The sequence below is a fragment of the Sphaeramia orbicularis genome, chromosome 24 (assembly GCF_902148855.1).
Source record: "Sphaeramia orbicularis chromosome 24, fSphaOr1.1, whole genome shotgun sequence".
NCBI classification, from domain to species: domain Eukaryota; kingdom Metazoa; phylum Chordata; class Actinopteri; order Kurtiformes; family Apogonidae; genus Sphaeramia; species Sphaeramia orbicularis.
Window position 1 is genome coordinate 42,081,389 of NC_043979.1, and position 13,396 is coordinate 42,094,784.

General features: G+C 38.6%; 2 protein-coding genes across 2 annotated transcripts in view; one reads left to right on the forward strand and one right to left on the reverse strand.

The window, feature by feature from the left end:
• Positions 1-720, reverse strand: part of LOC115415354 (adenylate cyclase type 8) — a 34,461-nt gene extending 33,741 nt beyond the window's left edge. Inside the window, exon 1 of the mRNA XM_030128885.1 lies at positions 2-720. The gene's annotated coding sequence lies outside the window, so the exon portion shown is untranslated. The remainder of the gene's footprint in view (position 1) is intronic.
• efr3bb (EFR3 homolog Bb (S. cerevisiae)) overlaps positions 720-13,396 on the forward strand; it is a 33,276-nt gene continuing 20,599 nt past the window's right edge. The window contains exons 1-2 of the mRNA XM_030128888.1: positions 720-817; positions 11,771-11,847. Coding sequence (XP_029984748.1) covers positions 730-817; positions 11,771-11,847 — 165 coding nt within the window. The 5' untranslated portion in view covers positions 720-729. The remainder of the gene's footprint in view (positions 818-11,770; positions 11,848-13,396) is intronic.

Consider the following 13,396-nt stretch of genomic DNA (forward strand, 5'->3'; position numbering starts at 1 on the left):
CCAGATGCTTTCTCTGTGTTGGCACCTCTTATGGCTGCATTCCTCCTTGAGGCTCAAGCCCACTGCCTGAATAGCTGACCCACGGGTCCCCTGTCTCCCTATTTTTTTCTTCCCTCCTCTGTCTGTGTCTTTCTCCCTCTCTCGCTTTCCCAGAGAGAGAGACTTTGGGTGGATAGTGAGGTCCATTGTGTTAGTGAGATGTTTATTAATGAGAGAGAGGTGCAGAGCAGAGCAGAGCAGAGCAGCAATTGAAGGACTAATCGCTAATCTCTTTGTTAATACGGTTATCCAGCCTATGTACCAACAGAAATTAACAGGACGACTCAAGACGGGGATGCATGAGTTGATTGAATTGGCAGGAAAATATTGAATTTATGACTTTGTTGCTGTTCACAACTTTACAGGGAAGTTGAAGTTTGCTTTACTGTACAGGCGTGACTATGGACAAAGATATGTTTGTCTATGCATGTGTTTAAATGTTATATTGCAGCTGACTTGGGCAGTTGTTGATGAAAACAGTTTGCATTTACCTGTGAAGGACTTTGTGTGACTTTGTGTGTATTTGCTGGCATGGTATGGCTTTTCGAAAAAATCTTCAAGAATTATGCATTAGTTTGCTACTGTAGTTAAAGGAATATGTTTGGCAGCGGTTAGGTTTACTGTGTAAAGAGTTGTACTTTGCTGGAGTGTGTGTGTCTTTGTGGGCTGTAGTGTGTTAGTTTGCCTGACATGCCTTTGCCAGCGCCTGATGTTCCGGCCTCTCAGAGGCTGGCACTGGTGGACTGTCGTACCCTTCTGGACCATCGCACTGGCAAGGGTAAGTGATAACACCAACTCCTCTGTTCTCTCTGGCTCTGTTTCTAGTTGCACACACTAGTTACTGCACTGAAGTGTTGGTGATTTAATCCATACTGGTCCCTGGAGACAGATTTTAAAATGTCACACTGCTGTTGGGAACAATCCTGTATAGTGAAAGTGATTTGCATTTCATGCTTTCTTTAAGATACTTAAGCTCTTGAATTGTCAGCATTAAGAAAAATACTCCCTGTGAATGGTACTTAGTGTACAGGTCACTTATAAAAGAAAAAAATGTGTTAGTATTCTGAGTTTGTTTATCTTTATTCAACATGATCACTCTCTATTAGTTTACATAAGAGAATTATTTGTTATTCTTATACAAGGAGTTTCATGTAGCACAATGTGGAACATTGAGCCAAGTTGTTGAAATGCAAGAATGAGGAATACAAAGCTTGAGTCACAAGATGATGATATTTAGGCAAAGTGACCCTGGGTACGCAAAGGTCATTCATTCTATACCGCACTCCTCATATGATGGATTATACCATGATGCCACCATACAAATAGACACAATATTAATGTTCGTTCATCAGCTCAGTGCTTAGAACTATTTCAGCAGATGCACAGGTATATTACTGAACATTTTAATCTGCCCATGAATGATGCCATTCCACAGATGGCAGTGCTCCATGTGCATCATTGTTGTATTAAAAGTTATTTCATACATTTGTTGGATTGAATTTGTGTTAATTCAAAGACAGTGTGATAGAGGCTTGAAAGACTTGAAAACAGTATTGTTATTTTTTCATAATTAACGTTTATTTATTTCCTTGGCATGTGAGGGGTAGTAAATAACATCAAACAGAAAATATCACTGGTACCATGCTGGCTATCAGCCAGTTTGTTGTTGCCAATTTTAAACACAGACTTTGGGATTTCACACTTGTTTCATCCCTAATTATTTCCCATTTTGTAATATTTCTACACTGATTTCTCACAATATCAACAAGTAGTACTAGGAAAAAAAGGTTGTTTAGACACATGGAAGACTGGATGACTTCATCTGGTGTCCAACTTGCAAGTCACAGTAAATTTCCAGGACCAACTGAAGAACAGACTACCTGCCTCAAAAAAAAAAAAAAAAAAAAAAAAAAATCACAATAAAGAATATCTTTATTTTTTAGATGTATCAGCAGTCAGTATTTACACAAGGTGAAAGGAAATTGAAATAATCCTGTTTAGTATATATATATATATATATATATATATATATATATATATATATATATATATATGTATATATATATATATATATATATATATATATATATACACACACACACAAAATGTAGGTTTTTCAGCCCCACAGCTGTATTTAGAAACATCAGTGGCAGTCAGGGTTTTTTTTTCTTATACAAAACCATCTGACTTGACCAGAATGCAAATGTGGCTACAAAGAGTAAAAAATACTCAAGAAATTCCATGCATGCCTCCATCCCTCCATCCCTCTTCTGGGGGGGGGGGGGGGGGGGGGGCACTGTTCCCAGGCCAGCTGAGACATATGATCCCTCCAGCGTGTAGTGGGTCTGTTCTGGGTTCTCCTTCTGACCAGATGTTTGAACCTCCTCATCTCGCTCCTCTTGATGTGAAGGAGCAGTGGCTACACTCTGAGCCCCTCTCTCTAAGGGAGAGTCCCACCAACCTGCAGAAGAAACTCATTTCTGCTGCTTGTATCCATAATTTCATGCTTTCAGTCACTACCCATCGGTCATGATCATAGGGAGAATTATGAATTATTCTAGTTTCTTGGATGCTTTGTATAAAGTTCAACCCAATCCAGTGAAAAAAGCAATCGGTTTACAAGAGACACAGTTAAATTTAACTCTAAAGATTAAACTTAAAAAAATGTTCTGCATACTCTTGTGAACCTTTCCACATTCTCCCACATTTGCTCATTAATTTTGTATTTTGAATGACCCAATAGGGCTTCGTGTTGTTCACCATGCCCTCCAACACTAACCAAACAGACTTTGATCACTGAGATCCCTTCCCAAACACAGTCAGTTGAGGCAGCTCAAGTACACAGTCTTGCTTGTCCAAATACACATTGTAAAGTTCATCTGGATTCTTGTTTACTCAGCAGGCTGGATGATTTCAGCAGAAACCTCGTCAGTGTACAAACGGTCATGTCAGTATTGTGTACGAAACAGAAAAATCACAACCTGTCCATTCACTAATCCTGTCTAGATGTATTGTAGCTGAGTAAGCTGCTACTCATATCCTCTATTTCTCATGAAAGCTCATTTTAAAAGTAACTATGTAAAAACTGCATATTTTTGATAGCATGAAGAACTTATTTGTGGTTTTACAAAGACACCTCAGCATCCTGGTTAATTTGGTGTGAGTGCTGCAACGATTGAAATGATCGTATCTGGTCATATACTTTCAAAGTAATGGTTGTATTGTAATACGCATATATGAGTATAAGTTGATCTGAACATAATGCTTTTGTTAAGGCACTCTGCTATTGGGGCATAATGTATTTTATGAAGTGTTCATGGAAAATCAAACTCTGAAGGAGACAAGTAAGCATTGCCACCGTGAAAAGGATTTTTCACAATTTAGCATTTCTACAGCTTTTTAAAGAATGTAAACATGGTTATATAACAATTTTTTTTCAAGTATTTCATTTACATCAACAGAAAGAAGAAGGAAAGGAATGACTAGTGTATGTAGAGTATGCATCCACAACTTCGTCTGTCAAAGCAAAGACAGATGGAAGAAAAGAATAAAATTGAGATTTTGTGGGTCAGACCTGCAACAGTATGTGCAAGATGCTGCAAACACATAGAAGCAAAAAGGATGGAAAAACTAACAAATTAAAACCGAAGCCATGGGGAGATTAATGATGGAGAGGAGGGAAAGGGATTCTAGGAGGGGGTGGAGAGAGGGAGAAAAGGAGATTGCGTGGGTGGGAGGTCTTCTCCCTTCTATCCCTGTGATGCACGTTGTTCTGATTTCCCCTTTTCTTGTCTCTTTCTGCAATTGAGAAAAATGATTAGAAGAGGGGTGGGTGGGTGAGTTTGTGTGCATGCTTGCATGTGAATCCTGCTTAGCCCCCCTTGAGAACTAGGGCTGTTGCAGAAGACGAACAGGAAAATCCAAGGTCATCACGGCATGCTTCTCTCTGACGTTGCCTTTCAGCTCTTGCTGTGCTTGTGTGTGCATGCGTGTGTGTTAGGGTAGCAGGGAGAGTGTGTAATTCATTGCATCGAGCTGGGCTCTGCACCAATCACGGTGCACATTCATTTGCCTTTTAGCTCCAAGCACACGTGCAGACATTTATCCCAGAGTGAGCAGTGTGCGTATTTGTGTGCATTTTTAGTGCCTCTTGGCACAACAGTGTGTCTGTATGAGCGACTGGAGCTGCATTAAGGAAACATAAGCGTCTGTAGTGAAACACTCACCCATCACGATCGATGTACGGTAAGAATAACAATCATTTTTCTACTGCGTTGCCTATTTGTACGTGTTCATAGCTGTGTAAGCATGTGAGTAATGTCAAACATCCAGCTTCCATCCAGTTTTCCCACATTCTACAGACACATTTCCTTGTAGCTTTCTTGAGATAGACTGCACCTCTTAGTAGTGTTAACAGCGTGTTATGGGAACTTGGACTCTAAAGAGGATACCATTTTTTATTTTATTATAATTCTATAGGTTCAGGAGGAGATATCACACTGAAGATGTTTATTTTTGGTAATACAGTACACAATATACTTGCTCTTTTTGATTTGGTAACGTTGTGCACTATGTATTTGTAACTAAGCGCTAGAAGAATCCCTTGAAATGTAGGCAAGTTTATAGTGCAGATGTGTAATTTTTTTAGTGCATATGTAATGATGCTAATGATTACATACTGTATTAACACTTACACGAATATTAGTTCTAGCTCTTAACTGTATTTGCTGTTATAATTTGAACTTTATGCTGTTTTTCCTCTAAGATGTATCTTACAAACTGTTTGTGTCATGGAATCATTTCCTAATGCCTTGGTGTTACTGGGACATGCTGATATATGGTTTATTGATTAGAGCTAATTTAACAGCAGTCAGCTTTGCTTTGAGTTTGCACACTATTGATGGAAAATGCTTTGGTTTGCAGACAGTGAATTATCAACAGTGGTAGTGCGTGCTGGAAGATAAAGCTCACTATAGCTTTGCTGTGCAGCTAACTTGTAAGCTATGGACATGGTGCTGTGAGCTTGAGTCCCTCATAGCCCAGTTTCAGTGTCTGTTTGACTGTGATTCATAGTGTGTCGGATTGGCCTTGTGTCACGAGGATTTGTTGGCAGCTGGGTCTGTTCATCACAGTGTTGGTCGCATTATATCAGCCATGTATTCTGCTACCCACACTGGATCGAATCTGTGCTGTGAATCTGACTTACACAGATGAATGTCTGAAATAAAATAAAAATACATACGCATCGGTAAAAAGTGGGCGCAATGTGTTTGATGTCAGCGGCCTCAAGATATGGTTTCAGTACGTAGGGTTTGTGGTGGCAAAGAAGAAAGGGGAATAAATGGTGGTAATAAAACCATGGAGTTTGAAGTGCTGTCACTTGCTTGCCTTCTCCACAAAATCTGTTCTCCTGAGCCACTGCACAACTTGTGAAACTCACTGAGCATATTATTAGGATGGTGAACCAGCTTTACTCTTTATTTGCTCACTCTCTTGTCACCCCTTGTCTTGTACTTTTCTTTTTGTATTCTGCATTCTGCTGTGTGTCTGCGTCCCAATGTGCAAATCTACAGTTTAAAGATGCATTGTATCTTTGTTTTGCTGTTGTAAAAATAGACTTGGTCTGTCTCAATCTCCCCCCTCCCGCTTATGTAATAATATCACTGAAGGGCACCATGCTTTGTAACCATCATGAGAAACGGCATGTATATTTCACAGGTATACAGTAGATGCTTTTACAGTTTCAGTCTGTGCATAACAGTCTCTTACATGTATTTGCGAATGTGGCCTGGAAAACCTGCGCTATGCATGACCCCAGGTGAAGGTGAGAACTAAATATGGATTGATTGTTCGCTCCCTCTCTTTCACAAACACCCTCACTCTCCCACATAGATTCAAAATGTGTTTAATAATGTCCTTGCAGGGTGTCAGGACTATATTTACCCCCCCCTCTCATTGCCCATGTGACTGTTGGTACAACAAAGCAGCTTTGGGACAGCAGGTGCAGATATGATACTGCAAGATACTGCACTTGGCGCCCTCTTATCTTATGTTGGCGTGTTTTGGAGTTAGTTAAACATTAGCTTCCTTTAGAGTAACAGATAAATTCCACATCTTTGACATTTCATTGCACTGACAAATGCAGAAGTACGGCGTTTTGTTTTGTGATGCCAAACGTTGTTCCTTGCTAATAAGGCACTAGAACTGTGACATTTACTATGCACTAACACGCATACATTTTAGAGGGATGTATTTTTGTTGACCTACATTTTCTCTCTTTCTCATTTGTTAACAAAAAAGAGTTTTGTCGCTCCTGTCGCTATCTCACTGTTAAGCTGACAACCAGGAGGAAATGGACAGTGTAATCTGTTAATGTACCAGCCCATTGTTATATGGATAAAAATAGCACTGTGATTGGCTGGCTCCTTGCTGTGATTTGAGGGGCGGGGATCCTCACATGTATACACAGACACGTATGCACCGGTGAGATCTGCGTGGATTCTCCTGTGCACCAGGCTGTGGAGATCCTCCCCTCTCTGTTCTTTTTTATTATATGTGCTAACGACCAATAATTGAGTACTGCTCTGTGTGTGTGAGCAGGTTTGTGTGTGGGCTTATGTGTGATGTGTATGGAAGCGTGGAGCAGCTTGGTGTCCAGCCCCTAAATGTGTTGTCAGCTCACCATGCAGAGTGGGTGGATGTCGTGAGACCCCCTGCTATTTGTGCTTTTCACCGCTGTCATCCTAGCTCTTTTCATTCTAACCCATCAACACCATAAACACAAAACACCTCTTCTTGTTGTGTTTTTTTTTTTTTTTTTAACACAAACCAAAGAACAGTGTTGAAGCTACACAGTATTCTCTAAAAAAAGTGTTAGTGAGGCAGCTGGATTAATTCCTAATTGATTCATACTGTTGCAGTGCATTTAGAAATACACTAGAAGCAGTCATGCGAATGTTTCAAATTATAGCATACAGGGTTTTCCTTGTCAATATAAAACTTTGCTGCAGTACCTGAAAGTTTTTGAACAGCACCTAACCTAAAAAAACAGAACCAGTCTGCTGGGAGTTTTCCACCACCCTGGAGAGAAAAAAAATACTATATCTGTATAAGGCTGTACAGGGTGGGGAAGCAAAATTTACAATATTTTGAGGCAGGGATTGAAAGACAGTGTATGACCAATTAGTTTATTGAAAGTCAAGAGAATTTATTTGCCACAAGAAAATTTACATAATAGAAAATGTTTTTATTCTATATGTCCTCCTTCTTTCTCAATAACTGCCTTCACACACTTCCTGAAACTTGCGCAAGTGTTCCTCAAATATTCGGGTGACAACTTTTCCCATTCTTCTTTAATAGTATCTTCCAGACTTTCTCGTAATAGTTTTGCTCATAGTCATTCTCTTCTTTCCATTCTAAACAGTCTTTATGGACACTCCAACTATTTTTGAAATCTCCTTTGGTGTGACGAGTGCATTCAGCAAATCACACACTCTTTGACGTTTGCTTTCCTGATTACTCATATGGGCAAAAGTTTCTGAAAAGGTATGGATAATAGTGTTAGGTATGATTATGACATCAATATATGTTTGGTTTCAAAACAATTGACGTAGTGCCTGCTGAGAAAAAACAACCAAATGTTCATTGTAAATTTTGCTTCCCCACCCTGTATATATGTATATATATATATATACACACACACACACACACACACACACACACACACACACACACACACACTATAGTATACATATACAATTATATATACAAGGTTCCCGCAGGGTCTTAAAAAGTATTGAATTTACAAATCTGCATTTAATACCTTAAAAAATTCTTTAAAGGTATTAAATTTGATATAGTAGGTCTTAAATTATGTTGCCATAAACTTGTTCACTGTATTGTGTTTAAATGTGTCTGGGAAATTTTGAAGCTGCAAAGAAAGTAACGTTAGTCTACTTAGTTCCACCACTTCCACCCCGACAATTTATATAGAAATTAGGAACCAATTATTGCTAACTTTGCAGAAATAATCACAGAACATTCAACCCAACACTTGTGCAGCCATTAGTCTTTGTATGGTCATGCAACAGGCTGTGAAATAGGCATTCAGTTCTGTGCTAAGGTCTTAAAAAGTCTTAAATTGAACTTGTGGAAAAATGTAGGAACCCTGTATATACAATGTTGTTTTCTGGATATATGCTTTTTAAAGGGATTGGAATTGCACATTCATTATATTCTGAATTATGTGATACTATCTAAATATTGCGGCATTACAATCACGTAATTTGTAATAACACAACAATATTTTTGCACGCTTTATTTATGTACATGTCTAATTATCATATTGGTAATATAATTTTTCTTCCTTTGTATTGATAGTTTCTTTCTTGCTACTTTTTATTGTACTTGAATGGAGCAACTGTTACACACAATTATATCCCGTATTCTGTTTCTAATTCTGAATACATATTCATAATAGAGTATATTTTTTACACATGGACATGCAACACACACTGAAATTGGCCCTCTGCTTTTAACCCATCACCCATGTTCAGCTAGAACTTACAGGAACACCACACATTGCAAACTAGAAGGGGTGGGCTGCCATGTCAAGTGCCCAGGGAGCAAAAGGTGGTGGTGGTGGTGGGGGGGTTAAATGCCTTGCTCAAGGGCCATCATTTCCTCTTCTAGTCCAGGAAATAAACTGGCAGCCCTTTAGTCAAAATCTGCTTCTCCAATCCCCAAAAATACTTCTTCACATCACCCAGGCCCAATGCAATCCAAGGAAAAACCTGCCATATTTCTGACATTGCGTGGTTGGACTTGAAATGTACCACTTTAAAGACATTTCAACTGCTTTTTCATAAAATTGGATACCAATAAAAACTGTCTCTAGTCCACCCAGAATTCTCTCTCGTCTCACACTGAGGAGAGGACAGGACAGATTTATAATGGACAACGAAGATGTAATAAGTAGCACTAATCTATGACTCATTCATTGCATCACAATCCTGCGCCCTCATCACACTTCCGTCTCTGTCTATCACTTGTCCCTTGTCTGGGTTTCGCTTTCTATTTTGTGTCTGTACTGGGGACCTTGGTTTATTGGTGGGTCATGTACCCAGGCCTTCAGCTGATACAACATGGGGGTGGTATGGGTCCAAAGCTCTCATTAGTGTTCGAAGTGATACAGAAGCAGTGCTATGAATAGACACAGAACTCCTGCAGTGGACTTCATTGGAACTTTTTGGAGCACTCAGGCCTTGAAACCCAGCGACCTCTCAGTGCTTAGGGAAGATAACGATACCTTTTAGTCTATTAAAAAGCTTTTTGAAGGCAGCTGTCCTGCCTGCAGAGATTGTACTTGTCCTCAGTCACTTCTGCTGATAGACAAATTTATTAGGAAAAACTGTTGTTAACTCAATATATTTACCTTTACGTTCACACGTTTACTGTGGGTATGACTTTTTGGAAAAGTCTGGAAATATTGCACATTTTCCCGTCATTATTCATGCTTTGCTTATTTTATGTGGCCTGAAATATTCTCTGTTTTTAATAAATTATGGTGGTACAGTGGGAAATAAATTGCATTGCTTAGAGAGTGTGGCTGTTTATCTTGCAGAGTGATAACACAACAGTACTCAACTCCTACATGTACATGCAGTACTTGAATCAGGAACTGCTTTATCAGTGTAAAATCTGCAGAGTAGGGTATTTCCTTTAAAAGAATCTAATTTTTAGGGCAGATAAAGCAGTTGACAGCTGGTTTGGTTTTGGTCTAATCTGTGTAGGAGGATGGGTGTCTTATTTTGAAATCTATGCAAGATGATCACAAGGCTTGTTAGTAAAGGGGAAGACTTGTTATATTGCTGGTGGCGCAATGAAAAGACAAAGGTTTGATTTACTGTCATGGTCAGTTAAGAGGCTATGTATGTGCATGGTACCAGATATCCTCAGTGACACATTAGCAGGCAGGATCTGGGCAGTTGCTCTTGTTTGTGGTGGTGAACGTACTGCTAAAGTGGTGTTTTAGTGCCATACAGCTACACAATGCTCGGCTGAAATAATGAATAATGAAACATATTTGTCTTTAGAAGAATAAAAGGAAAATCAGAGGATACTTAGCTTGTAGAAATAAAGGAAGGAACGAAGGAAGCAAACAGGAACAGCTGTTCTTTTGCAGATTGTTTCGCTTTTCTTTCATGTACACTAAATTACTGCGGTCTCTGAAGTGTCGGGGTATGATACTCTTCATTCAACTTAACTGCATTGTTGACAGCATGACCTACTTTCTCTATTAGATTTTTTTTTATTCTAAGCACATATATTCTTGTGCGTTGGCTGCATGAAACATGCCATGAGGGGTTCTATCCCTCTTTTAGGGTTTTAGACTCTTTTAGAGTTTATTTATTCATTTTTTGCTTCCTTGTTCTCCGAGGGTTCCTTTATGACTCACCACTGCTGAATTTTCTCATCCAATTAGAGTTTTCGGTGGCTGCCTAGTTTGCAAAGTCTTAAAAATCACAGTTCAGTGTGCTGCATCTCATTGAGGCTGTCTTCACTGCACTATGAGACAGTAATATGTGGATATGTTCATACATTTTCATTTCAGGATCATCATGATTTTGACTATAATTGTTTTGACCATAAGGGTCATTGTCTATATTTTGCTGCACTCCGATATCTCTGTACAGAATTACTTTCACTCAGCATGGATTTAGTGAGACACCTAAGCTGATATAGAGAACACGCTATGGAATTGTCATCCAAGGTCCTTCTGATGATTCTTTGTTTTCAACTTAGCAGGAGAAGGATTCAGTGTCAACTTACGGTTCTAAATACACTGGTCTACAAGTAAAATGCTTCCAGAATAAAAGTAGTGAAATTTTACCATGTGTTAGTCACTGATAAAGAAAAATTAAGTCAAAAAAGCTGGATGGCTGAAGTTTCCAAAATAGTCTTGGGTCAAAATGTGAAATTCGAGAATTAATGAGAGAAATTAGTCTCAGAGCTACCAGATCTACTTCAAAACACATGACAATACATTCACTTTACAGGTTCTGTCTATGGGAAGATTTATAAATCTGCTGTATAGATGTAAATAAATAAATGAATGAATGAATGAATGAATGAATGAATAAATAAATAAATAAATAAATAAATAAATAAATAAATAAATAAATAAATAAATAAATAAATAAATAAATAAATGGGTAATACCTCAAAAACATCAGCAGACCAGCACTTTTGTTATTTGTTTTCCAATTAATTTTATTAAAATACATAACATTTAGCACATTTAATCTCTGAAGCAGATAATTTCTAAACAATTGTAGATCAGTGATATCTATTGAACACTTGAGAATCTTCTTGACTGTACTGTTTTTGATTTCTGTATGTGTATGCTTCTGGCGACTTACATTTCAGTTCACACATCAGAGCACATTTCATGTGGCGCCATGTTGAGATAAAACAGTACCTGATAAAATAAAAACCGTAAGCCTATATTTGAAGAGCCTTGACAATAATACTGTTGACAGTGGTTAACCATCATCAGTTGTGTTTTAAATTGATAGTAGGGATGTTTATTTTATGATTTTTTCATTTCCTATTACAAACCCTGTGGAGGAATATCACTTATTCATTTGATATTATTATATGTTGCTGCCTTATTACTGCCTCGCTATCATTGTACTGTAATTGACTATGTCTTTCTTTCTGTATTTCTCAGGGGTGTGTGGTTGTTGTGGGGCTCTCAGGCCCCGGTACAAAAGACTGGTTGACAACATCTTCCCAGAAGACCCAGAGGTGAGAGGCTGAGAAGAAATAACTGTTTCTATTTCCTTAATGCATTTCTAACCTCAAGTGCTATGTTTCTTGTGTTCTGCGTGATTAGGGATGGGTACCAAAACTACTAAATGGGCCCCAGGGCCGCAGTATCGATAAGCTCATATGTAATCGATTGTCTTAATGGTACTGAAGACAGAAACACAGAAAAATAGGTCTCTTATGTATTACAGCAACATAAAAGTTGTTTGACAAATTTTTCTTGCCAACTCCTTCTCTGGATAAGACATTCATCTGTGTTGCATTTGATTTTTCAATCCAGACGCGGGACCTGGGTTTGGGTCTCTGAGGGGTGGGTTAGGTCTGTCACACACTGCAGCTCAAACACACAGACAAGCTGGTCACGGTGGATGGCGTTCACCGAAAAATACACAGCAAAGTGGAAACTTTACTCACTGACACAAGTACATCAAGTCTTTTGCGTATTCAGGTGGAAACATGAGCGATCTGTCATAAAACCTTCCAACAATCCATCCAGTACAGGTGTGGAAATTCACAGATGAATGTTTTACTTGTAGTTCATCTGCCCTCTTTTATTATATACTACTATGCTAGCAGCCTGCAGCCCAAATACAAAAACAAATTAATGATTAAATGGGACCGGTGGTTATTTCACTATGGGCTGGTTCATGAATTTGATGTGAAATGGTTATAGCATCTCATCTGATCTGTTGTTTATAGATTCAGAACAGGAGGATTTAGAGATCTGGAGAATGTCAAGTTACTGTCAGACTTAAATTCAGTTTTATACTTAAAATGAAAATCTTTGTTTCAAGTTTCTGTGCTAAACTGAGATCTTAAACAGCTGACTCCTGAGTAGAAATAATTTGTATGGAGAGGAGCTGAGTTGTTGCAGAGAAAACTTGCATTAATACTGCTCTGTGTAATACTGCAGTAACCCACTTTATCTGTCAGATCTGTGGTCAAAACCACAATACCTAGGACATGTTACATGTACACCTTATTCTGTGTTTTTTTTTCTGACTTTTACCTGAACATTGTGCTCCTGAGTTTCTTTCTTTGTGTGGGTCTAAGTTGCAGACACTGGGACTGTAACTACCACTGTCCCTGCAGCTTGGGAATAATGAAATCATCTGATAACATTTACTCAAACTGTGTCACACTGTGTGAGCATGTGGGGTGGACCCATTAACTGTATTTTCAGTGTTTCTCCTCCTGGAGATGGTAAGCTAGTTAAACTCTGTCTCTTGTTTTCTAGCAATGCTTTGTCTTACCAGTGCAGTGCATTGTTAGCTAAAATAATGATCTACCAGAGGGACGATGAGTCTGAGCAGTCTCAGATGTTCTTTGATTTTCCTTTTTGTCAGTATCTATGGACATTTACAGGGTCCTGAAAACTAATGACTAAATGTAATGAACTAATATCAAAAATCAGGACTTTTTTGTGTTTTATAGCTAGCTGCAGTATTTCAGCTGTGTGATCAATTATGGATTTCAGCCATAGAATGTTTTGGCAGACAGAAGCAGAGCTTCCGCCCTGTGCTGATCT